Raw genomic sequence first — 26,976 nt, 5'->3', positions numbered from 1 at the left:
CTGGAGTTGATAGGACAAGGTGGAATGGCTTTAAACTGAAGGAGTGTAGATTTAGTTTGGATATGAGGAAGAAACTTGTGCTGGTTTAAGTTAAACCAGCAGGGGAAAATGAACTCAATTCAAAAGAGAGATTATAAATCAGAATAACAATTGAATAAAATAATACAATAAGTACGATTATACAGACAACAATTGGTTTTAACCCACAAAACCCAAGTGTATAACCCAGCACCCTGGGCCATGAACAGAGTGGTGTTCTTTGGGTCCCCTGAGTCCAAAGTAAAGGGAGAGGGGGAAAACCTATTGGTGAGAGTGCTGTTGCAGTCTGTCAAAAGTGGTGGTTGCAGTCCAGTCGAGAGTGGTGGTCTGCAGTCTGGTTGAGAGCAGTGATCTGCAGTCTTCCCCTGGATCCCACGAGTGGTAAAAAAAGTTCCAAGACTCCAAGATTAGATATCCTCCAGTTCAGACAGGAATGCTCAGTACTTTCCTCAGGGCGGGGAGTTTCACAAAGGGTGTGAGGAACAGGGGGCCACCCTTCTGTACTGCAGGCCTCTTAACACCTACTTTGTAGCCTGAGGAGTCAGGCTGCTCTAGGCAGAGGGTGTAAATAGTCTACCGAAAACAGTTTCTGGGAAATGGCATGGAAGGCTATAGAATACACAGTTTTGGGTTACACCCATCCAGTGATTAACTGGTCTCAGCTGTCCTAACTAGGACAAAACTCTTGGCTGTGAGGGTGGTGAGACAGTGGCACAGGTTGCCCAGAGAAGCTGTGTTTGCCTCATCCCTGGAAATGTTCAAGGCCAGGTTAGATGGGACTTGGAGCAACCTGGTCCAGTGGAAGGTGTCCCTGCCCATGGCAGCAGATTGGATCCAGATAATCTTGAAGGGCCCTTCCAAGACTCAAAATGAGTCTTCTATGAGTCTATAATCCTTCATTCACTACTAAACAGGACTCATTTTCATCCACTTCCAAACGTCCAGGAATACTGGAAAAGAAGTTGGTTGTCACCACCAGAAATGACCAGAAGAAGTGTGATAGACCCAAGTGTGTTTGAAGGAAGTCGTTGAGTCCTGTGGTTTATTTTGTCCCTGATAACCTGGAACTGGCATCTTAAAGTGGTTTTGAGGTAGATAAGGGACAAGGCTGATAAGAAGCAGATTCGGTAGAGCTGGGGCAATCCTTTGTATCATTTTTATCATATTTCCTCCTTTCTGATGAGGCCCAACTGGCCTGACAAAGCAGCAGTTGCAAGAAGCAAGGCCAAACTGTGCTCATGTCACTAGAAAGGGCCATAAACCACCAAAGACCCCCCGAGCATCCCCTGACTCAGTTCCACAGTGTAGCACCACACTGTGTAAAACCCCACTCCAGGGAAGGCAGTGGGGCATTTCGACAGGAGTCAGCATGAATAGAACCCATCCAACTCTCTGTGTCTCTGGCCCCCACTCCCAAAGGATCAAGGCTACAGACACTGAAATTGGAGGTCTTGTTGCCCGATCCACGGGTGGTGATCTTCCTCTCCACTATCTATTCTTGTCCTTTCCTTCTCTTTCCTTCTGTCTTCTCCTTAGATTTTTTCTTCTTGACATTTCTATACTTTTATAGAAAACAACCAAAATGGCTACAAACATCCTTTCCACGGCAAACAAGTTGTTTTAAAATAAACCTGCCTCGTACAGACACTGGTCATTCAGAATCATGTCAACCTCAATCATCTATTAGAAGAACTAAGGTCACTGAATGAGCCCCACAAGGATGAGTTTCAAGACTCAGCAGGAGTGAAGAGGTTGGGGAATGAGTCAGACGGAGCCTCATGAGGTACAGCAGAGATTTACCTCAGCCTGAACCAGCACCAGGAGTGGGCTGTGTTGGCATTTGATCCCAGGAGAAAAAACCCATGGGGGCAGGGACCTGGGGCACAGGGGCTGTCCAGTAGAAGGGTGTCAGAGTGATGTTCCTACTTTGTCCTCCTAAACAGCAAAATATTCTCTTACCTCTCTAAGCTATCCAGCTGGCACAAGTGAGTGCTACTGCTGCTCTCACTGTGGCAATGGAGACAACAAGAGCACAAGTCCCTGGTGCTACCAGGCACTACCCAGAGTCTGTGCTGGAATCTGATTCCCTGTGCTCAGGTGTCCAAAGCCACTGGAGATGCCCTTGGGGAACCTCCATGGCCTCTGGCTGATGGCCCAGATGGGTTTGGTGTTCCCCAGGATTCTGCAGCAGATCAGCCCCACCGGGGCTCTCACACACCTCAGGGCACCTCAAGGGCCCAGGGTGCATCTGTTTATGGAGCTGAGCCAGGCCTGGATCCCTGGTGGCTGGGATCAGAGCTGGGACACCCAGAACACCTGGAGACCCCTGCATGTTGCTGCCTGACTTTGCACCTCAACCCCACCCAATGTTTCAGTGCAGCCCCCAAGGACATTGGTCCAGAGTGAGAGATGAGACACTGTAGGATGGTGAACAACAGCTGCTGAGTTGAGAAGTTGAGGCTCAAGCTGGTACCTCTGGAAGTGACACAGCTTGTAGGAGCTGTTTGCAGCCTGATCCACTTGGTTCATGCACATTCCTAGCAGATGTAACTGCAGTCTGATGGGGACACTTTAGTACCTGTTATGTCACTTTCAGGTTGGACTTGGACACCCCTCCTCCTGCAAGGATGCTCTGGGGACTGTGACATCACTAGGGGATTGAAATTTCTGCAAGAAGCAACTTGTGGCTTATATATAAGATGAACCTGCAGTCCAGCACTGGAGCAAATAATTTTCATTATGAACTACTCAGGAACTACATGATCTGGCACACACAGATCTTTTGATTGACACATTGAATGCATTGATTATATTGAATACTCTGAATACATTGAATACATTTCCCAAAATTGTTTAGCCTTAAATCTGCAGAAAGGTTTCAGAAGCAGAGCAGAGGGTGAAGTTATCCAAGCAGTGTATCACAGAAATTTATGTCAGACTGATCTCCTCATTTGTTTGATCCTGCAATCCTTCCACCAAATCATGCAGAGATCCAGTCATTTCTCCCTCTGCCTGTTTGGTGGCATACTTCTCCTTTTGGGCAACTGGTAAAGCTGCTCTGAAAATTGCACATAAATCTGCTTTACCTTTCTCCTTTTGTACCTTTTCTTCACTTAACATCACATTTATCCATTTTACCACAGCCTCAGGGCTATACCAATTTCCATCAGCCCATTCCATGCCTGGGGAAGTCAGACAGGCATTATATTCTCTCAATTTTTACAAAATCAGGGAGCAGTCAAGCACTGACATTTCCCAGACAGTCTTGGCTTGCAGCTGCTCGGATCCCTCCTGGCTTTTAATAGCCAGTGGATCACTTCCCAGCCCTCCCTGCCCAGAATTCATAGGTAGAGTGATGGAATCCTGCATGCACCCCTTCAACCACGGCATCCTGCCCATGGTGCCAAAAATGTGATGTTCCACCTGTAGCAGGATGCTCTGCCTGGAATGGGATAAAACAACTTGAACAACAGCCTCAGTGCTGAATGGAGAAGAAGGAGACATGCTGCTCTTGCTGTTGAGTAATGCAGAAACCAGCTGGATTCATCAATCCCAAAGTTAAACATCCTGAGACTGAGAAGAAGATGAAGATGGTAAAGTACTCAATAAAGGAACAAGCAAGTGATACTGCTAAAAAATTATCTAAGCCTGCTGAGCTGACACAGCTGGTCTGGAGACATCTGACTAACAGTCCATCATTTTATACTGTAAAAGCCCAGTCCCACTTCTTAATGGCAGGGTCTTCTAACACAGCCCTTCTTGGAGAGTGTGTGTGGAGATTCCTCCCTTGAGTGGGGATGCCCCTCAAGGTCACTCCTTGAGGTTGAGCAGAAGAGATTTGCCCAGGGTCATTGGTATGGTAACATCAGTCTCTACTTAATAATTTACTAGCTTTTACTAGCTTTTACTAGCCTTAATGTAACTGCTTTAGTATAATTGCTTCAATAGTGCTCCCTAGTGTACTATGTCATACTAGTAGTTATAGCTTCTGTACTGCATAGTAAATAGTTCTGATTAAGATCCTTTTGTTTAATTTTTATCATGATAAATCATTTCTATTCATGTAAACCTATCTGGTTTATCATCCTCAATCCTGTGGGACAGAACTGTGGTCAATTACACCTCTATAATCCTTTAGACCTAAACCATTGACAAAATCTGGGGATAAGACTGAACCCAGATGCACCCAGACTTCTCTCTGAGAAGTTTAGAAAGCAAGGGGTCCTTTCTGCACCTCATAACTCAACGGGAGGGTTCTCTAATAGACTTTGTCTGAAACTCCCATTCTTCCCACAACACAACCCTTAAGGGAAAGGGAACACTCAAGATTCATAAATGCTCGTGGTCAAAAGGAACTACAAAAGTCAGAGAGTTCTCAAAAACTCACAACATTTTATTAGTTAATTACACATTTGGCATAGAAATTTGTATGTTACTCCCTGACCTACTATACAGGCACATGGCAGTGGGTACCTTTATATAGATAGTTTCCCTGCACTGAAAACAGGTTTCTTGTTTCCTCTGCAAATTGGTTTTCACGCACAGTCCATTCTGTCAGATCTTCCTGGAAATGGGTCAGAGGGTTTTGGGGGTCTTGAGTTGTCTTGATCACCAGCTACAGCCCATGCACAAGACATTTGTCCCCCTCTACTCTGCTCTGGTGAGAGCCCACCTGCAGTGCTGCATCCAGCTCTGGGGCCACAACACATGAAGGAGGCAAACCTGTTGGAGTCCAGAGGCCACAGAGATGCTCCAAGGCTTGGAGCACCTCTGCTCTGGAGACCGGGTGAGAGAATTGGGGGTGTTCACCTGGAGAAGAGAAGACTCTGAGGAGAACTTAGATCCCATTCTAATACCTAGAGTGTTTTCAAAGAGAGCTGTAGGGGGATATTAGACAAGGGCATGGAGTGATATGCCCTTGGAATGGCTTTAAACTGATAGGGGTCAGGGTTAGATCAGATATTAGAAAGAAAAAATTGACTGTGAGGGTGGTGATGCACGAGCACAGTTCGCCCAGAGAAGTTGTCTGACCCACCCCTGGAAGTGTTCAAGGCCAGGTTGGACAGGGATTTGAGCAACCTGTTCTAGTGGAAGGTCCCCATGGCAGGGGGCCTGAAACTAGATAGATGATCTTTAAGGTCCCTTCCAACCCAAATCATTCTGTGATTCCCTGACATGTGGCGAAAGCTCCTGAGCCTTTTAAAGCCAGGATGTGAGGCTTATTCCCGGGGACATTCACTGTCAAACAGAGAAACCTGTCCCCTCCCATAGAGCTGAGTCAACGTGTCCTCCAGTTCCCCCAGCGTGAGGAGCTGGACCTGGTTCTGGTCGTTCTCGGCAATGACCGCCCAAGCCTTCCTGTGGTTGTTGTCCACCACGCAGCAGGCACTCGACCAGATGTAGCTGGGCTTATTAACCCTCCCCTTGGCAATATAGTTGTTCCCAGGCACAGCACCCACGATGACGTAGGTGGTGTCACAGCCCTGGGTGTTCCTGATCATCGTTCGCTGCTCGTAGTTGTTCCAGGCGCCGCCGTTGAGTTTCTCATCCTGGGGCACTATGTTGGTGAGGGTGAAGGTAGCCACCCTGCTGCTGTAGTTGAAGTGATGGCCATTGGGGTTCAAATGGCCACGGTTCAAACCCGTCAGGTTCTTGTAGTCTTGGAGAATAGCCTGGCTCTCGCTGAGTTTCTCTAAGCTGACATTGTAATGGTTTATGAGCGTCCACTCTTTTTCCATAGTTTTGGGATAGGTTGGGCCCATCAGCTAGGCAGGTAAAGAAGAGGAAAAGGTGTTACTACTGGGGATGGGAGTAATGGAGCAAGTTTCCCTGGATCAGAGGTCTTTAGGTGTCAGGAACACATTTTTTGTCATCTCAGTGTATGTAAATATATAAATATATAAATCCAGAGAAATCCTATAGCTGCCCTTCCTGGATGAACACAAGAGCTTTAAGGCAAAAGATACTCAGAGTCCGACTGCTCTCCTTTTGACTTGTGACCTTTGTGATCCAGCCTGCAGCCTGTGCTGGGAGTGTGGCTGGATGCATGAGACAATGAGCATTTTCCACTTCTAGGTTTGAAAGGTGACTTTAGTGAGACATGTTCCCTGTCACATCTCGTTCCCTTTTCACCTGTCTCCTCATCCCACATCTGCCTGAGTGTCTTCTCACTATCCAACCTTAATCCCCTGCATCTAATCACAATGTCACCTGTCTTGATCTTTTCTGCATTTTCACAAGAGTTGTCTCAGTCTCTATGAAGGGTTTGCATGCTTTTTTAATGCAATGTGTCAGCATATAAGTGCTTTCCAAGCTCAGGGAAAACAAGGACTCACATATCCTCTCTGAAGGCTGGGTGTCTTGGAGGTAGACAGGATGAGAAGAGGATGAGCAGAAAGGCTGTGGTGATCCTAGAACTTCCAGAAGGAGAAAAGGACTCAGCCCCATCTCCTCCTCTCCTTTTCTACCCCTTACTTGGGAAGAAGTATGGCTATTTTACCAGGGCATTGGGTGAGAGGACAAGGGCAAATGGCTTCAAACTGAAAGAGGAAAGGGTTAGATTACATACTAGGATGAAATCTTTCCCTGTGAGGGTGGTGAGGCACTGGAACCTTTTGACCAGAGAAGCTGTGGCTGCCCCATCCTTGGAAGTGTTCGAGGCCAGGTTGGATGAGGCTTGGAGTGACCAGGTCTAGTGGAAGGTGGCCCTGCCCAAGCAGAGAGGTTGGAATGAGATGATCTTTAAGGTCTCTTCAAACCCAAACCATTCTATGAGTCTATGATTACACACTTTTATCTCTACTAAATGTGGAGGCTGCAGTGGTGCAATACCACATTAGTTGCTCAAGTTCCTGTAAGTAACAAGCGAAAATGTTTTTTTATTTCATAACTACAGCACATTTCTTTTCATCTTTAGGGAAACATACTGAGCCTTCCTCTGGAACAGGGCATATGGCTTTCTTCTGTCACTCATTTTGACCTGAAACCCGTCTGCTACTGCGTCCTCAGCCATACCCTGAATTTCCTCTCTTTCTCTTCTATAATTTCCTTGGCCTATTTTACTGAAGATCTGAAGTTTGTCTCAAGGAGGTTTGGGAGGACTCTGTTGTTTGTGGAGGTCTGTATTTCTGATGGATTCTTCTGAACCGAGCCTGAGGCAATGGTGCTTAGGGGCAACTGCCCATGGATGGAGATCACCTCGTTCTGACTGGACTGACACTGATGCTCCTCACTTTTCACTGCCTGAAATATCACTTAATAAATTCCCCAGGTGTTCACCAAACCCTCTCACCACTCAATGGCTGTGCCAAGGCTTTTTCCCTGGGCCATCTCACCCAATTCTGAGTTTCTCCTCACTTCTCTCACATCACTTACAAAAACAAATTCAGTCTTAACTGTGAGAAATTAAGCTCTGTCAGGGATGCAAAACAGCTCAGGGCAAAGTGGAGATCACAGCCCAGCAGGACTCTTGGTCCCTCAAATTTAGCTGCTGTTGGATGCCTTTTCCCCATCACTGGGTCTCCCACCACAGCAGGGCACAGAGAGGGAGGTCATTTGACTTTGGAATGGAATGGAATGGAATTTGACTTGATGTTGCTCTCAGGTCAATGCAGAAAACTGGGCACCTTTGGGATAGGACTCATCTCATCCTCCTGCTGCTGTCTCAGACACATCAGAGGAATCGTAGTGCAGGTGTTTGAAGTGAGATGAGATGAATCCCACCCGGTGGCTCCATTTACATGCGTGTGCGTGTATGGGGGTGGGAGGAAATAGAAGTGTTTATTTAAATACTAATGTTCATGTTTTAATGTCTGGAGGGTGCCATGCTGTTAGAGAGGACACTCACCTGGGGCTCAACCAGCCACCCTTGAGGTCGTTTGCCAGGTCCAGGTTCGTAGATGTAAGCAGAGTACACGGGAATACGCTCCTTTCTGTCGTACAAGGTGGCAAAGAAATATTCGTTCTTGTAGCGCTGGCAGATCCAGGCTGGGTTCTCTGGCTCCAGGGCTTCATTTGGGGGAGTCTCCCGGAAGAAAAACTGAGGACATGAACTTTCAAAGGACTTCACCACCTCGCTGTGTCCCAGCCAGAGGCAGCTCACCCAGACCTGCAGCAGCAGCAGCCACAGCATCGTGGGAGGATTTCAGGTGAAGGGCTCTTGCTCCCCTGGAAGGCAAATGGAGAGGAACACTCAGCTTGGAGAGAGCTGACCATGGCCTGCAGTCATTTTTGTGCTGATGGGACACAGCTGGCTGATGAGGGGACTACAAGAGACCAAGGAGGGGATAACTTCTGTCCTCTGGGATATGGAAAAATCAGCAGGGCAAGAAGGGTGTGTAGGAAGATGACTGGGGGTAAAAGGATAACAGTATGGAAATTACAGGGGAAAATATGGTTGATACTCCCTGGATGGAACACAGTCAGGATACCTGACCTCCTGCACACAACACAATCTAAGGGGATTAAACAGTGGGTGGAGCAGAGCAGAGACACTATGGCCAGGCTCTGTCGAAACCGTTGCAGAGGAGGAACCTCAGTGGTACTTTCTGGCTGATAAGCTGCACAGCAGCTGAAATCCGAGGGAGATAAAGGAAGATGTCCTGATGCTGAATCAGCAACTGTGGTGCAATCACTCTCCTTGGACTTACATATGTCCCCATCCCCTGGTTATCTCTAGTACTACACTGAGATATCCACTCCCAAGGTACAACCATTTTCCACTGAGTAATATGTATGAGTAAAATCACACAGGCTCCACCTAAATGTAAAGAAATAGTGTAAAAGTGAGTTAAAAATGGGGAGAAGTGAGGGAAGACTCCATCATAACTTCTGGGATCAGATGATGGGCTGAACCTGTCTTCTCCCCCATAGGGACACCTATTGGGTAAGGATCATACTCTGTGAGGGCTGAATGATTATCTCCAGCCAGCTTTTTTGGGGGATCAGAGCTTCTTGGTGTGTTGCTTTGAATTAATGTGTTGCTTTGAATTAATGTATTGCTTTGAATATAGTTTTCCCGTCAGATACTATCACTGGCCACCCTTGAACCTTAACCTGCCACACAGTTTTATTAATAAAAAGTGTTATTGTAGAATCATAAAATCATAGAATATACTGAGTTGGAAAGGACCCATCAGGATCATCGAGCCCAACTGGTGGCCCTGTGCAGGACACCCCAAGAATCCCATCGTGTGCCTGAGAGTATTGCTGAAGCACTTCTTGAGCTCTGTCAGGCTTGGTGCTGTGACCACTGCCCCAGGGAACCTGTTCAGTGCCCAACCACCCTCTGGGTGAAAAACCTTTTTCTGATACCTCACCTAGACCTCCCCTGACTCAGCTTCATGCCATTCTTGCTTTCTTCTGCTCTGAGGGTCTTTCCATAACAGAGCCCTGCAGCTGGGCACAGACTCTGCTCAGCCACCTGCAGTTAGTTCATGGGGCATTTGTCAGGGAAATAACAGCAATGCTGCACTTCCTACAAGTCTCTGCCCCCATCCAGGTTCACACAGATGTGCAGCTCTTCCATTCAGGTGCTATACTGAACCCAAGATTGTACTGGCTCTCAGCTGAAAATGGGATATTGAGCTACATATACCCTTACTCTCACTCAAGACATGTGGTTCTTTATCTCTTTACCAGCCCTGAATCGGGAATGTGATGACCAAGGAGCTGGTCAGAAACAGAGAACAGAAATCACAAGCAGTGGCTTTTTACAGTGCTCTGCAGGGCAGGACCATCTCTGCCCCTAATCAAGAGAGAAGTTCCTGAAAAGTCCTGTTGTGACACCCCCTCCATGAGCTTAAAATATATCTCACTTAATATCAGACAGATAGAAACCAACTTACCGTGAGAAAGAGCAGCTCAGGACTCTGCTCACAGTCCCAGAGTGGTAGAAGGCTGAAATGTCTCTGCTGCAGTCTGAGACTGGTTGTTTATATACGATCCCCCTGGAAGGAAGGTTGTGAGATTTCCCACACAGGGTTTCAGATTAAGTTTGCCCAGGAGTGCAGCCAGTACCTGTGTTTGTCCAGAGGTCTTTTGAAAGGTCATGGGTGGAATTTTGGTCCTCCATAAGCTCAGCACCACACCTCACCCCTCCTGATTCTTAGTCAACATTATGGTGTGAATTTTCCAGGTGACTTGGCTTGAATTTCTCTCCCAAATCCATCCTTCTGTCCTTGCCCTCCTTAATACAAAAAGTTAAAGAGCTGCACAATTCAGTGCATGCATAATCTCTCATTTCTCCATGGAAGGCAGATGGTGGAGCTCAACAACTCCAGCCTATGCTTTGTCTGATCTCTTTATTCCAAAGCTAAGGAAACACTTGAAATATTGGAGTCAATGCTGAGAAAGGAGCAAGAGCTTACCTTGAAGCAGAGTTTCAGAACAGGCAGCTGAGCCACTCCTTGCCTCTTCCCCCTGGAGAAACAGTTGTCTGATCCCTCAGGAGTCCCACTGCAATATATGCCCAGTTGTAAATCTGCCCCTTTTGATAAACAGGGAATTCCACAGAAAAGAGAAGTTTCCTGTTGTTGCTCAGGGGAGATTTGTTCATGCCTGCCCAGAAATGGGGAGACAGTTGCTATTTGCAAGTTCCTCAGGATATTTCCCAGCTTGACTGACTTGCAGCATCACGTGTCAGGAGCAGTTAACTGGGTCTGGTGACTTCCCTGTCCATTTCCTCATTCCCCAGGGGCTGCAGCTGCTGCTGCAGCAGAACCTACATGTGTCTCTGTGCCCAGCAGAACATCTCTGGTGGCATTAGACTGACCAGCCTGCCTCTGAGTACACTCAGATAGTCACAGTCTGCTGTTCTACAGCCTCTCAGAATATAATTAGTATTGTCAGGCTACGTATTTTTCCTTGCCTAATTGTAAATGTTTTGTAACAACACTTAGTCATGCTGCCAGCCTAAGGCTGGGAATGCTCTGGGACACCTTAGAGCCCCTTCCACTACCTGCAAGTGCTACAAGAGAGCTGGAGAGGAACTTTTGACATGGGCTTGGAGTGACAGGGCAAGGGAGAACTCCTTTAAAATGACAGATGGCAGGTTTAGATCAGATATTAGGATTAGATTTTAGTCTAGAGAAGAGGAGTCTCGGGAGGACTTCCTTACACTTTACAGCTACCTGAAAGGAGCTTGTAGTGAGATTAGGGCTGGTTGCCCAGAGAGGTCGTGGCTGCCTCATTCCTGGAAGTGTTCAACAGGTTGGATGTGACTTTGAGCAACCTGGTCTAGAGGATGCCCGTGGCAGGGGCGTTGTAACTCAATGATCTTTAAAGTCCATTCGAAACCAAACCATTCTGTGATTCTCTGATTCTATGACATTCAGCAAAACTCCCTGAGCCTTTTACACCCAGGATGTGAGGCTTATTCCCAGGGACAGATGCTGTGGAACAGAGACACCTGTCCCCTCCCACAGAGCCGTGTCAACATGGCTTTCAGCTGGCCCATCTTGAGTTCCAGGACCTGGCTCTTGCCACTCTCGGCAATGACCACCCAAGGTTCCATGTCCTTGGGATTCTTATCGAGGCAGGCACTCGACCAGGTGTAGCTGGGTTTATTAACTCTGCCTTGGCAATATTCCCAGGCATATTCCTTGGCAATGTTTCCAGGTGCAGCACCCACGATGACGTAGGTGGTGGTACAGCCCTGGGTCTTCCTGATCATCATTTTCTGCTGTAATTTTTCCAGGCACTGCTGTTGGGTTTCTCATCCTGGGGCACTATGTTGGTGAGGGTGAAGGTAGCCATCCTGCTGCTGTACTCGAGGTGATGGCCATTGGAGTTCAAATGGCCCCAGCTCAAATCCATCAGGTTCCTGTAGTCTTGGAGGACAGCCTGGCTCTCGCTGAGTTTCTCTAAGCTGACACTGTAACCATGTAAGAGGGTCGACCCTTTTCCCACAGTTTTGGGATAATTTGAACCCATCAGCTTGACAGGTAAAGAAAAGGAAAAATTGTTAGTATTGGGGATGGGACTAATGGAGCAGGTTTCCCTGGAGTAGAAGTCTCTGAGTGTCAAGCATACTATTTTTTGTTGTATCAGTGTATGAAAATGAATGAATTTGAGAGAAATTGCCCCTTCTGGATAAACTAGAGCTTTTAAAAAAAGGAAGTTCAGAATCCTGCTGTTCTCATTTTGACTTGTCACCTTTGTGATCCAGCCTGCAGCCTGTAGTGGAGTTATGGGTGGATATATGAGACGATGAGCATTTCCCACTCCTAGGTTTGAAAGGTGATTTTGGTGAGACCTTTCCCCTGCCACATCTGGTTCTCTTTCCTACTGTCTTCTCCACGCCCAACATCTGCCCAGTGCTCTCCCCAGATCCTCCCACCCCCATTCTCTGATTCCACTTGTGACTGCTACAGGTGTACCACACTCCTGGAACACCAGTGCTTGCCTTCTCTAACCCCATACACAGGGAGATGTGTTGTGGAGATGGTGTTTGAAGTTACATGAGATGAATCCCATCCAGTGGGTCCTTTTGCATGTCCGTGTAGGAGGGGTGGGAGGAAAGAGAAGTGTTTAGTTAAATGCTGCATTTCATGTTTTAATGAGTGGAGGGTGACATGCTGTAAGAGAGGACACTCACCTGGGGCTCAACACACCATGTTTGAGGTCTCTTGCCAGTTCCAGGCTGGTAGATGTAAGCAAAGTACATGGGAACACGCCTGTTTATGTCATACAGGGTGGCATAGTAATAACTGTTGCTGTAGTGCTGGCAGATCCAGGCTGGGTTCTGAGGCTCCAGGGCTTCATTTGGGGAGTATTGCCACAGAAAAACTAAGGACATGAACTTTCAAAGGATGTCACCACCTCGCTGTGTCCCAGCCAGAGGCAGCTCGCCCAGACCTGCAGCAGCAGCAGCCACAGCATCATAGCAGGATTTCAGGTGAAGGGCTCTTGCTCCCCTGGAAGGCAAATGGAGAGGGACACTGAACTTGGACAGAGCGGGTCATGGCCTGCAGTCATTTTTGTGCTGGTGGGATACAGCTGGCAGAGAAGGGGAATGTTTCCACTGCTCATTCATTCACAACTAAACTGGACTAATTTTCCTGCACTTCCAGAAGTCCAGGAATACTGTAACAACATGTTGGTTGTTATAACCAGAAATAAGCAGAAGAAGCCATGGACTTGTCCTCATACCCCTAGGATCGACAAGCTCATGGTTTTCCATTTCACTACTTTTTTATAAAATTTATGCTCCAACCCTTAATAACTGGCACTGCTCTGCCTTTCATGTCAGCATGGGCAGTGCCCACGTGTTGTCCAGAGCTGTGCACTTCCCACATGGAAAAGGGCTGTGAGTGATGTTGAAGGAGCTCTGTTGCTTATTGATCCAGCTCCCGTGGGGTCTGTTTTGTAAGACAAACCTCCATTTCTTCAACCTGTAAACAATCCTATTGGATCCTCCAGTCTTCTCCCAGCTGGGAGCTCAGAGGTTCCTAGATAAAGTGCTTCTGGTAAGCTTTCCATGTCATGTTTGAAAAGAAGCAGGACTTGCAGCACTTTCCTAGAGAAATTTTTCCAAAGTCCAGATCTGGCTTCTCCCCAAGGATGTTCTGATTTCCACCTCAGTTTTCTTTCTGTGAGATGCTACAGGCAGCAGTCCAACCTCATGCTCAAAGCAGGGCAAGCTGGGAGGTAGCTGAGCAACTGCAGGGAAATTGAAAAAACTCTTGTGACTGCAGTACTGGAAAAGGGGGATTTTGAACCAGAGAAGGAGAGTGGTGTTTCCACTTTAATGCTTGGCATTCAGTGCCCTGCCCTAGTTGACAAGGTGATCAGTCACAGGTCGGACTCAATGATCTTGGTGGTCTTTGCCAACCCAATTATTCTGTGATTCTACTGAAAAAATGAGGGACCACCAAAGTCTTATCCTGAGTCTTCAGTCCCCATGGAAAAACAAAGTGAATAGCCAAAGAGATGCTAAGGAGATTGAGCACTGCAGGTCTTCGGGACAGAGGAAGTCACAGCAGCAAAAGCCAAATGGGCATAAGAAAACAAAATCTAGGAAAGAGAAATATTGCTTGGACATGTAGATCAAGGAGATATATGCTGTTGCAGACTGCTGTCCTTCAAGGGCAGCAAAGATCCCATGGCCACAGCAGGATCTGCAGGTGTCTGGTTCCTGGACATTCCACCCTCATTGACGTGTGTGCCACCTGTGGTTTTTGGGAGGTACTCTGCTGATGTGAGCAAGGACAGAGACAGAGACACCTCAAGGCCAGCACACTTCACAACAACCAGGGTGCTGAGACATGCATGTCTCACCTTCCTGCTGTGCCGAGTATGTTCATGGAATCTTTATAGGCAGAATCACAGAATGGTTTGGGTTGGAAGGGATCTTAAGGATCATCTCGTTCCAACCCTCTGCCATGAGCAAGGACACCTTCCACTAGATCAAATTGCTCAAAGTGCCATCGAACCTGGCCTTGAACACTTCCAGGGATGGGGCAGCCACATTTCACCTTTGCCAAGTGTTCGAATGACTGTGAGCCTCAAGTGATGGTTAAAAAACTGACCCAGACCAGACCAAAGATTTGAGGTTCCTAGAAGAGGCAACAGCTGCTTCTTCTGTCCCTCCCCGGTGTCCCAGAAGTGATCCTAAAGTACCTCTGCTGTCCAGCTCTCCCTTAAGGAACATGGCCCATCTCTCATGTGAACGACACAACCCTTGTCCAGGGACATGTAAGAAGTACCACTTTTATGAGGAAAAATGCGAGAAAAGGTAAGGATATAAGAGATTGACTGTGCTATCAAATCCCCCAGAGACACTGGGTGTACATTGCCCATTCTAAACTATTTCCTTGAGACATTCTACGCAACATTCCAAATGCTGGCTTATGGCAATCCTTGAATTTTGGAGATAAACGGGTTCAATCCATTAATCCCTCACAAGGATTGACAGTTTTTTTAATATTGTCCACTTCAGTTGAAAAAGATGGCATGGGATTTGGTTATATTACCTCCACCAGACTGAGTGTCACATTCCCAGAGCATGCAGAGCAGGTGACAGAGGGGTCTCCTCCTTGTCACCAATGAAGCATCACCCTGCTACAAACACTCACCAGTTGAGAGCTGCCAGGTTCCCTGTGGTTTGTATCACTCCCTCAGTTCCTTTCAGTTTTGGAGACCAAAAATTTTCACTTTCTGATTCTCACGTGGCAACACAGAGTCTTCTGGGGGGGATTAGGCAGTAACCAAAACCCCTTGTCACAAACACACCCCAGTACTTCTGTGGGTTGGGTGTTGATGGGTGAAGAGATGGCAGCAAGGAAAAAACAGGATGTCAGCCTGGGAGCAGGGGTAAAATGTGGATGGCAAAAGCAGTGATGCAGAAGGGCAAAAGGAGCACTGTGTATGTACCTGTGACACATGAAAACCCTAAAATAATCTTACAGAAAAATGTTACAAGGGAAGAAATAATAAGAGATTCGCAAAATATCTGTTTATGGGATTCATTCATCCTAACTCAGGCATTTAAAAACGAGATTTCCAAACCTCCCTTTATAGTCAATGGAGAGAAAAAGGTGACTCCAGAGATGAGTTCGTATATTAAGACAGTCAAAGCTGATAGTTTGATTACAGATGTCTGACTTTTAGACACTTAAAAACCTTGTGCAAAAAATCCACTCCCTCTCCTGCTGACTCTGTTTTTGGGATATATCTAGAAAAGCATTACAGGCCAAGCCACACCATGACTGGGGTCATGTCTCCGGGTTTCAGAGCATCTCCTTCCCACATATCCAGGAATAAGTTCAGTTCGCTGTGGTATGGAAATCAGATCCCTGCAAGCTTGGAGCACATCCCATTCCCCCCTCCTCCGGTCTCTGCTCACCTTTACAGGCAGCAGGTCACTCATCTGCACCAAGGGGAAAACTTTACCTGGAGAAAAGCATCAGTAGCAAGATGATGCACTGCTCCAGTCGACTGCTGGTCTTGTTGGCAGCAAGGGAACTCAAAGGCTAGCAGGTTTGACTGGAGGTGTCTCACACCCTGCAGTTGTTCCCCAGGTAAAATGGAAGGCCCAAGATATTGAAACGACTCTGCAGCCTGGATTTGTGGAATTTCCTTTTCTTCCCACCATGCAGTGAGAACAGCACACTTCTTCCCATAAGATGCTTTATCATAAGATACAGCAACACTCACAACTGCACTTTGATTTCATTAACATGTTGGTCTCTACAGAAACTAATCCATGCTGTGGTTTCATACAGATATATTTTTCAAGAGGATTAAATACCTTTACTTATTAATAAACCTATTTATTAATCACCCTTTGATTTATCTTCCTGAAAGATGTTTGTATGTTAGGGCCAGGATTTCACCATGTATGTAGACTCCAAAATCCTGTTGAGATTTTCCTGGTTTGAAGCTGCTCTGAGATGTGCTACCAAGGTGGTCTGAGGCAGGGAGCACATACCTTCAGATAACAGGGATTCAGGTTTGTTGGGGAAGGGGAGGCTGAAAGGCAGCCTGAAAGCTGCCTACAGCTACTCAAAAGGGCAAAGACAACAAAGTCAACCTCTTTGTGGTAGAGCCAGGCACTATAACAAAGGGCAGTAGCCACAGACTGTGGCTTGGAAGGTGCAGGTTGCATAGCAGGATAAAAATGCCTCTAGGCAGGTAGTACAGCACTGCCACTGGTTGTTGGGAAATGACAAATGATGTATTGCAGAGGTGACTCAAGGCTTAGCTGGATGCAAACACAGCTAAACCAGTCTACAGCTGACAATGCTACTGCTTCAATCAGGAAGTTGAATTAGAGTCCTCCAGCTGATGTTGCCAACCAGCATTTCTGTGATCCCATTTTCTCCACCCCCTGCCCTGAACTCAGATAGTGCCTGAAAAACTATAACAACAGAGTAAATGGCCAAACCCTCTGGTCCTGAGACTTGTACATTTAAGTCTTTCTACATCCCAAAGCCACAAAAAACACACCACATACCTCAGAGAGCCAAGAAGAGGACACACTTCCAGAAACCAGGTTCAGACTCCTCTGGGGAAAAGACACCAAATAAATGAGGCCCCATCAGCTCGTCTCTCTCCACAAGGAGAGACTGATCATATTCAATGGTCTCTGCACCAGCCTGGTTCCCCTCCAAGCCACACAAAGCCACCCCACTGGGAGAACCACACTTCAGCCACTCTGGAGCACAGAGCTGGCCCTCTGCAATAAATACAGGCTTGGCTACTGCACATTAGTTATGCTGAGGGTAATTAGCAGTTACGTCAACATGATTTCCAGTGTGACTGCTGGCTGACTCCATATGGAAATGAGGTTGTTGGTTGCAAGTGGAAATATGTCAGCCCAGACTCCAGAGGAGGAGTCTCTTTGCTCACGAGGAAGAGCAGCCCTTGTGATCAGGGGTTGAGCCTTGGGTCAGCTCTCTGCCATGGGCAACACCAATCTACCCTTCACCTCTGAATGTGTCAGCTCTACTCATTCCGTGCTCTCTGCCTCCAACCAGGAGAGAGGTGACAATGCTGCATGGTAGGAGGTGGCAGATCCTGCTGAAACACAGCCATCAACTCCTATTAAGAGACTCAAACTGTGATTTAAGAGAAACCCTCATAGATGCTGAAGCTGCCAGGAGAGCCCTTATTCCTGGTAAGTGTAATCTTAGAATCATGGAATACCCTGAGCTGGAAGGAACCCATCAGGACCATCAGAGTCCAACTCCTGACCCTGCTCAGGACACCACAACAATCCACCACATGCCTGAGAGTGTTGTCCAAATGCTTTTTGAACTCAGACAGGTTTGGTGTTGTGACAACTTGCCTGGGGAGCCTGTTTCAGTGCTTAACCACCATCTGGGTGAAGAACCTTTTCCTAATATCCAGCCTAAACTTCCCAGTTTCAGGCCATTCCCTCGGGTCCTATCACTGAGAAAAGAGATCAGTTCCTGCCCCTTCTCTGCCCCTCATGAGGAAGCTGCAGACCACAATGAGTCTCCCTTCAGTCTCCTTTTCCCCAGCCTAAACAAGCCAATTGACTTCATCCCCTCCTCATACAGTTTCCCTCCCAGGCCTTTCACTGTCTTTGTAACTACGTGTTTTATCATTTTGTGTTTTTAGAACTTTCTTACCACTCCTAAAAAATCCAGACTTCTGAGTAAAGAGATCCTCTGAGTAAACAGGTCCTCAATTCCTAAGTCTTGTGCAATGCTCACCCTCCTTGTTTCCTGAACATACTTGTGATAAAATCTATTTGGAAGGTGATAAAACCCTTTGGATTTTGAGTGCCCAAGACATGGTAATGTTTTCCAAGTGCATTTCAAGGACTTATATGTTAAAGACTGTGGTTAAATCTAAACTCAACAAAACCTGCTTTAAAATCAACAAAACCTGCTACTTTAAATCCACATCTGGAATAAAGCTGAGCACCAGTGGAATAGACAGGTGACTCCCAGACACTGAGGCCCACTGCTGCATCATGATGTGTGGGTGAAGAAAGCAGCCAGGACTCAAAGCCTGGCCTGATCAGGAACATGCCCTTATTAAACTGGATTCACAAGAAACTGGTTCGTGGAGACAAACACAGAAAACAGTTGTAAGAAGTCTCTCCTACCTGCCCCCATCAAAAGGACTTGAAGTCCCAGCAGCTCTGGTTTTGGCTACGCAGGATTTGCCCTGTTAAGAGCTGGTTCTCAGCACTCCCTGTGCAGTCAAGACAAGAGGAATACACACGTACAAGGCACCGCTGCCACCAGGCAGATGAAGGCAATTACACTACAAAAGTGCTCATTTCTCTCTCATGACCAGAAGGATTCCCAGAGGGACAAGCTCTGCTTGACACCTCTCAGATTACACGAGGTGAGTCCCACTCTGTGTTGACATCCCTACACCCAAAGCTGTCTGTATTCCATTACTTAGACAAAGAATACCATCAAAATACAAAAGCCATCCTTTGCCAATTCCCTTCCTCATGGGCAGGCCTCTGATGCAAACATCCTCTCCCCATTCATTGTCATGAGCTTGACCTGTCAATCCAACAGGAATTTCAGGGGAATGTCCTAACCTGCTGCAGTCACAGCACCTTCCCTGTGTGGGAGGATATTTTCCTGAGAGAACAACAGATTAATAATCAGTGTAGGAAGAACAGAAGGGAAGGATGCAGTTCATGCAATTCTGTCTTAATGATCTCACATCCAGGTGTTTGATGTGGTTGGAGAAGACAATAGGAGGAGCGGACTAGAGATTATTTCTCCTACTTCTTGGCAGGGTTGGCTGGGGTTAGAGCTGTGCTCTACATCTTACTCAATCCCCAAATAGCTGCTGGCACCAAAGATCACCTGGCATGAAGATGTGCTCTTGCTAAACTAGCCATGGGCTAGATGCAAATTCTGGTTCCTGAGCAGTGCAGTCAAAAGCTCCTTGTGCAGGTGACTCCCTCTGAGTCAGACCTCCTGCTAGACCAAGGGCCAGCTCATGGATGCAACTGAGCAAGTCAAAAGTCAGTTTATGCGTCCTCTGGGCTGACTCTTCTCCTTGGGATGCAACCTTCCCGTGCAACACTCCCCTTTCATCCCAAAGAGATGACCTCAGAGGGCTGAGGACAACCCAGGAGGACCAGTGGTGTTTCCTTTGAGGCCTGGTTTTCTGCTGGAGATACCATTTCATGGAACACTGCCATTGCCAACAGGATGTTTGAGAAAACCTGAGTCTTGATGCTACGGATGCAGAATTTGATGCAGAGAACAACTTTCTTGTAAAAATGTACCTCTGTCCATAAGAAGCAAATGGGAAAATTTGAAATGGGTATTTCCAGCAGTATGTCAACAGTGAGTCATCAGCTGTGGTAAGCTAAACTCAGCATTTCCTTTGTTTTGTGGGTTTCTGTACTGATATGGTTTTGAAAGTGTTGTATATAGGCAGCATCTGACTTTCCAAGTAGAAGAGAGGGGAATGGGAACAAAAAGGGTAGAGGGGTTGGCAGGTGTAACTTGAGCAGGGTGAGAAAATCAGCTGTAACAGTGGGCACATTCTTCAGTGATGAACCAAGATTTTCCTCAAACAAAATGAGACAGGAACCCATCAGAGAAATGCAGAAATCTTTGAGGGCCCAGCTCAGACCTCACCCCAGCTGGCTCTCTCATCAACCTCAGGGTGGAGGCACTGATTACAGAGACACGGACTTGATCAAACTGTCCAGTGTGAACACTAGGAGACACCATAAAGCTTGGGATGGAGTCAATCTTGAGCATTCTGATCTTGTATTGATGCTAGATCTGCTGCAAGGAAAAGTTTGGGCTCTTCAGAGCTCCCTTCCAGCCTCGGTCTTTCTATGATGATCTTTTTGGCTTTGCCTGCTTTCTCCTGTGTAACTTCACGGGGAGTCAAACCTGTGTCTCTCATGCTCAGTGTGTGGATGTTGACCCCACAGGACCAGTGACCTGGAATGTGCCACCTACTCTTGTATCAGCAAAAGCTAAAAGTCTCTGTGAAGGGTTGAATGCACAAGTCTGATGAGGAGCAGCTGAGGGAGCTGGAGGTGTTTAGCCTGGAGAAAACGAGGCTCAGGGGAGACCTCCAAAATATGGGTCAATACAGGCAAGGCTGAAGCAACCAGAAGGTCGAAAACACCAGGTTTAGCACTTGATTTCTATGTCCTGCTTCTCATTTTTCGGTCAACCGCAGACCAAAATCACAGAAATCAGCACAAAATGCATTGGTTGATTCTTTTCCGTTTTTTGGGGGTTTTTTTGGTGGTTACAACAGTTTCTTTTAAATGCAGAGCTGTTATCATCATCCCCAGTGGGGTATCCTGGAGGCTGTACTACAGGAAACGCTATGCTGAGAACGTGACCCTTTCTTTGTACACCACTCTCACACTTGCTCCTGGATATTATAATCACAGAATCACAGACAGGTTTGGGTTGGAAGGGACATTAAAGCTCATCTCATTCCAACCCCCTGCCATGGGCAGGGACACCTTCCACTAGACCAGGTGGCTCCAAGCCCTGTCTAACCTGGCCTTGAACACTTCCAGGGATGGGGCAGCCCCAACTCTGAGCAACAGGGCACACCAGGGCCTCAACCCCTCCACAGGTCAGAATTTCTTGCAATATCCCATCTAATCCTGCCTTCTGTCTGGGGGAAGCCATTCCTCCTTGTCCTGTCCTTCCAGGACCTTATCCAAAGGCCCTCTCCAGCTCTTTTCAAGCCCCACTAGGCACTAGAAAGGGCTTTAAGGTCTCCCTGGAGCCCTCTCTTCTCCATGCTGAACACCCCCAGCTCTCCCAGCCTGACTCCATGGCAGAGGTGCTCCAGCCCTCCATCCATTCCTCACAGATGTGTTATTTGGAAGGCACGTTGGGGTTAGTGGTACAAACTTGCCATTAAAATCCATGCAATTATTTAATATCAACCTCATTCTCCTGCAGGATTAAAACAGGGAACACCCCTCTTTATTGGAACCTGGGGCAACTGCTCATCCAGATTATTCCGTTACAGATCTCCTCTATCCTAAAGATCACAGGTGCCCTCCAGCTACTTGGGCATTATTTCTCAGTGCTTAAAGCATAAAGTCTTCTGCTCATCTGAGATTCTTTCTCTGTGTGCCATACTACATATTGAACCTTTATTTTTACTCTTGGAAATCACTCAAATGTTCAGAAAACAGAGGAACAGACTTAGAGATATTATTTACTCTCAGACTACTCCTTCGTACTCCAAATTATTTTCATTTAGCATCCATTCAGGCAGCTCGTCCAGGCAGCCTTTAAAAGGCTGCATGTCATTTATTCTCAGCCGTTGAAACAAATTGACCTGCAGAAACAACCCGTTCCTGAAGATAAGTAAATAACATTTACTAATGGCAGGTGAAAACCCATAGTTTTATTGATTTCTCTGCCATCCACGGACTGACTTTCCCACAGAAGACAAATTTCAGTGTGTTACAAACATCGCAATTAATATTTTTTCCATTTCAATATTGCAATCGCTTGCAATAAGGTTAGATAACTTTATTGAAAAGATGGAAGAAAAAATAATAAGCCAGTATGGAGAATTTCTTTGTCTGCCTTCTTCCTGGTGGTGTTCAAAGGTAAAACACACAAGGCATTAAAAACCGGACTTTTTGTTTCCTGACTAAGTTGTCTGAACAAACCCCGTCGTGAAAGTCCCGTCGTCCCATCCCAAAAGCCATCGGGCTCTCAGCAACCTACGTCAGCAACGAGGAAATCAGGTTTTATTTCCAAAAAAAAAAAAAAACCAACTACTTTTAGTGCACGTGTCTCACTCCATCCTATCCACAGCACTGCGAGGACATCACCCGTGGAAGGAAAAGAGCCTGCCTGTATGGCACCGAGGTGTCTGGCTGGGGAAGGGGCTTTCCCTGGACCAGGGGTATTTTTGGGGCCTTTTTTTTTTTTCTTTTTTTTTCCCAAGGAGAAGCAAAGCTGTGTCAACAACCCTGACACAGGAAGGGGGTTGTGCTCAGCGGTCACGCGTAGGAAGTGCTGCGACACTTCCACGTCCGCAGCAGCTGCCGAGGCCGCAGCTCCTCGGTTTCGGCTGAGGACTGACACGAGCCCAGCGAGGCAGCTGTCTGGGATCCTCGCCTTGGAGCCTTTGACCCGAGCCACTCCTGTCAGCAAGAGCTGAATTGCAACCAGGTTTCGCCTGCAAAGCAGGGCGGAGTGCATTTAACTTGTGAACACGGGGGAAATTCTTTGTGAGAAGTGTCAGGCCTGGTCTTCCTTTGACTTGACTCTGCTGTTACCAAAAACACCCTTCCAGGTGCAGGCTGGAAGCCAGGACTTCCTGAGCTCTGACCTCAGCTTTGACAGGGACTTGGCAAAGGACCATTGCAGACTCGTAAATCATCTGCCTCATCCTCGGCCTCTCTGCCTTGATATGACCAACATAAAACACTTTGGGAGCTTGTGAATGTCCCAAATGGCACAGCAGATACACCTCAAAGGACATTTAGTCCATCACCAGCCTCCAGAAAGGTTCAATGCAGAGTGCATCACTCCTGGCAGCTGCCCTGTCCCACATACTCACAAAAACTTATTTATTGTAGACTCCAGCATGTGCCTGGGCAGCACATCCTTACCTGCATTACCTGCTGGATTATTGTTGTATTCCTACTGTAAATCCTAAATGTGTTTGCTGCTGGAATTGTTGAAAGGCTGATTTAATGTTCAGTGCACCAGCACATTAGGAGGAGCTGGTCAGCCTTGCCATAAAATTATTTAGGTTGGAAAAGCCCTCCAAGATCATTGAGTCCATCCATTAACCCAGCACTGCCAAGGCCACCACTAAACCATGTCCCTAAATGCCACATCCACACAGCTTTTAAATCCCTCCAGGGATGGTGACTCCACCACTGCCCTGGACAGCCTGTTCCAACACTTGACAACTCTTTCAGTGAATAAATTTTCCCTAACATCCAATCTAAACCTCCCCAGGCACAACTTGAGGCCATTTCCCGTACTACAATCTGCAATTCAGGACAGCTCCACATAACTGAAAAGATTTTTTAGATGAGTCAAGCAACATGGGAAATAACACACAAATTCACCCTTTGTTTTAGGTCACGAAATCTGCTCTTTCCCTTATTGAATAATTTTATTACTAACCTTTATTTCTGTTCTTTAAAAGTGTTTTGACAGAGTTTTGAAGTTCAGATCTGCAAATCCTTGTAGCTGAACACACACGTGTCTGCTTGCTTGACTTGTTCCTCAATTTAAAATTAAAAAGAAACAGTATAAATTAAAATAAACCATAACTAGATCTCGAGTTCAAAGTTCTCTAAAGCAAAGGAAAGAAGCATCAGCATAGGTCAGGTAAATCTCAAGGTCTTCATTGACCTCAGCATTCAGGAGGTGGCATAGAGAAAGTAGAAACCAGGTCAGCTTCAAAAGAGAGGAGCCTCCTTGTGTTCAGCATGCTGGGACTAAATCAGACAGGCCAAAACACAACACAGACCTGATCTAGGGCAATGGAAAATTCCTTTTTAGGTGTTGTGACATATGATCAGAAGGAACTCTGATGTGCTGCCCAGTGCAGAGGGGAGGTTATTGATCGGGGCATCTACAAAGCTGAAAGTCCCCAGAAGCAGGAGATGCCTTCACCTTGCCTTGGTCACAGAGGGACTCCTCTGAGAGACTTTAAAATGGCCACTAGAAGTTGCTCTGTGGAACTTGAGCAGGGTAAGAAAATGCTTTCACATGAAGAAAGGGGGGAAGTCATGCTTAACTTTAAAAATAAGGGTTTGGGAGGGAAACTGGAATGGATCCTGGAACCTATAGACTGGAAGGACGAACTTAATTTCATTCTGGAACAAGTACTGAGACCACCCTTCTGCAAGCACCTGTAAAGTAGCACCAGTAAGGGCCCAGCTGGAGTGACAGACCAACCTAATACTGTTTGAATCAGATACTAGGATAGTTTCCCTAACTTTCTGAGTACTGGAATAGGCTCTCTGGGAAGGCAGGGGGATTTCTCCGTTATGGAACATCCTTCAGGTAAACCACAAGCATAATTACTTCTGGGGTTTGCTTGGGAAATCCATGGGATGACCTTTGAGGTCAGAAACATGTCATAGAATCACAGAACCACAGGATGGTTTGGGTTGGAAGGGACATTAAAGACAATCTTGTTCCAACCACCCTGCCATGGGAAGGGACACCTTCCACCAGACCAGGTTGCTCCAAGCCCCATCCAACCTGTCCTTGAACACTTCCAGGGATGGGGCAGCCACAGCTTCTCTGGGGCAACAATTTCTCTATTTCTAACCTTACGATTGTGCTTGAGTTTGCTGTTGATTTATTGTGTGCCTGCAATCAAACTACTCAGTTTTTTGGAGCTGTTTTCCTCCCAGCACTAAGTCATAAAGCTGAATCTTGCTCAGTTACCCTGAAAAATAGTGACTAGTGAAAATGTGCCCTGAAGGTGTGAAAGACTCCAACAACTGCCTGATTAAACAAAATCTGATGTGCTTCTGACCAACATCCTTCCAAAATGTTAGAAAGAGCACAATTCATCCCTGCTAGATTTTTTCAGCTTAATGTCTTTGCAGCTGCCATCACATCCCTGAAGATTTGGCCTTTAGTTGAGGGAAGTGAAGACAAGTCTTCCCTGAAGTCCTTCAGCTCAGTTGCACCCTTCCCAACAGTGATGAAAACATTTTTTGCTGTCCCTGAGTGCCCTGGGGAATGCTCAGCAACGAGGAGTAGTTCTGAGTCAGAGCTTTCTTCTTTCATTTTACCCAGTCTTTTGACTGTCTGGATCTGCCAGAGACACCAATCCCTGGTGTCACTTTCGTTTCTCTTTCCTTTGAACACCAAAGACTGTAATCCATGGTGGGTGAGTAGGACACTCCGTTTGTGGGTAGGTGTGCCTCATGTTAAAGTCCTCCTTTTAAATCACCGATTCAGGAGTTATCAAAATTTGACCAGGACACCCAAAAAAGATACATCCATAAGTGGAGAGAGCAGAGGCCTCAGCTGGAGACAGTTTCTGGGTAAACTATCCTTATATCCCACAAGCCTCCAGTGGGTTCTTATTGTTTGCAGAGGGCAAGAGGAAAATAAAAGGGTTCCAATGAAAGTGGGTTGGCTGTTTTTAGGCAGCTGTCAGAAGTCAAACCACCTAATTCAGCAGCTCTGTGTTGAACTGGCAACACTTACAGTCACCCTGAAAAGGGAGCCACAATCCAAGAGCCAAACTCGTTTGTTTCGTGACCGTCACAAGGCAGGAGGTACCTGGGGGACTTCAGGCCCTGGGATCTGGACATCTGTGTCATCTGCACCTGAGCCCAGCTCAGCATCCCCCAGGGATGAGCTAGAGTAGCACTAGAGAGGAGCACAGGAAGAGAGCCTCCATCCTCACGAAGACCACAGGCAGACCGTGGCTGCCCCTCTTTGTGGTGGGCCAGCGTAAGCAGATTTGGGCTCCACCTTTCCTGGAGAGGCACCAGACCCCCGAAATCTAACCCCTTCCTGGATGCTTGTTTCAAATTACACTCATTAAATTGAAAAGGGGCAACGAGAAATGGAAAGGACAAAAGCTCAGGAAGATTGAGAATGGGGAAGAAGAACAGCTGTGGTTTTGGGACAATAACGGGGAATGAGATCAGGAAGTGGTTGCACTTGATCAATGTTTTGAGGAAGCAAAACAGCAACATGGTACAAAAACCACAGGGAAGACCTTGAGGAAGGAGGTTTTGGAGGAGGAAACAAGAGTGGATGCCATGAACAAAAGCAGAATTCCAAGGACCTAGCCACTGGGAGAGGGAGCTTTCCCACAGGACGGGATAGCTCAGGAGATACATGTGAGCCACAATTATCTCCTTCCCTACCCTTGAAAATATTGAACAATGGCAATTGAATGGTCACAGGAATGGATTAGAATGAAGGCAAGCTCACAGGTTGGGTGTCCAGGCAGCATGGCATGGACTCCCGTGTTCCCTGAATTATCTGTGATCCCACCTTGGTAATGGGCAACATCACATTGTAGGAGGCACTGTACAGCAGTTGAGTTTAACCACACTCATGCATTCCTGCTAATATTTGGCATTCAAACCCAGAGAGGCTGCAAGAATTGGTAATCTCTGGATGGCAGCACTTGTTGGACACCTCCAGTACTGGGTGTCCTCCCTCCATGGTGATTAAAACCCCCTGAGGTAGGGATGAGGACATCCATGGCAGAGGGAAGGTTTGGAATATGATTTGAAAACCAAAGGCTCACAGGGGAGCAGAAGGGAGGGAACCCCAAAGCTCTGCAGGGGCTGGAGAGTGTGAAAAGGAAACTACTTCTTCTGTGTTAGGTGGCTTCTCAGTCAGAGCAGGGGGAAATGGATGGTTGTAAATCATCTTATAGCAGACCTTATAGCCCCTTCCAGTACCTACAGGGGACGTACAGGAAGGCTGGAGAGGGACTTTCTGCAAGGGAGACAGTGATAGGACAGGGAGGATGGCC

At 46.8% G+C, this 26,976-nt stretch overlaps 2 protein-coding genes across 2 annotated transcripts; both read right to left on the bottom strand.

The window, feature by feature from the left end:
* Positions 1 to 4,427: 4,427 nt before the first annotated feature.
* On the bottom strand, positions 4,428 to 8,204 carry LOC103760112 (endonuclease domain-containing 1 protein). Its single transcript, XM_029963953.1, has 2 exons — positions 7,886 to 8,204; positions 4,428 to 5,804 (listed from the first exon to the last, which is right to left on the bottom strand). Exons 1-2 carry the CDS (start codon positions 8,168 to 8,170, stop codon positions 5,259 to 5,261), a joined length of 831 nt encoding a protein of 276 aa, XP_029819813.1. The 5' UTR covers positions 8,171 to 8,204; the 3' UTR covers positions 4,428 to 5,258.
* Positions 8,205 to 11,410: 3,206 nt separating this feature from the next.
* Positions 11,411 to 12,918, bottom strand: LOC103760113 (endonuclease domain-containing 1 protein-like). The gene is given in 4 exon segments (XM_029963941.1): positions 11,411 to 11,721; positions 11,724 to 11,973; positions 12,635 to 12,807; positions 12,810 to 12,918. Coding segments are annotated over 4 exon segments (843 nt in total).
* Positions 12,919 to 26,976: the final 14,058 nt, after the last annotated feature.

Source organism: Manacus vitellinus, unplaced genomic scaffold (assembly GCF_001715985.3).
Source record: "Manacus vitellinus isolate BGI_N305 unplaced genomic scaffold, ASM171598v3 scaffold_65_pilon, whole genome shotgun sequence".
NCBI lineage: Eukaryota > Metazoa > Chordata > Aves > Passeriformes > Pipridae > Manacus > Manacus vitellinus.
Note: the sequence above shows the minus strand (reverse complement) of the source record. Positions and strands in the feature narration are given on the sequence as shown.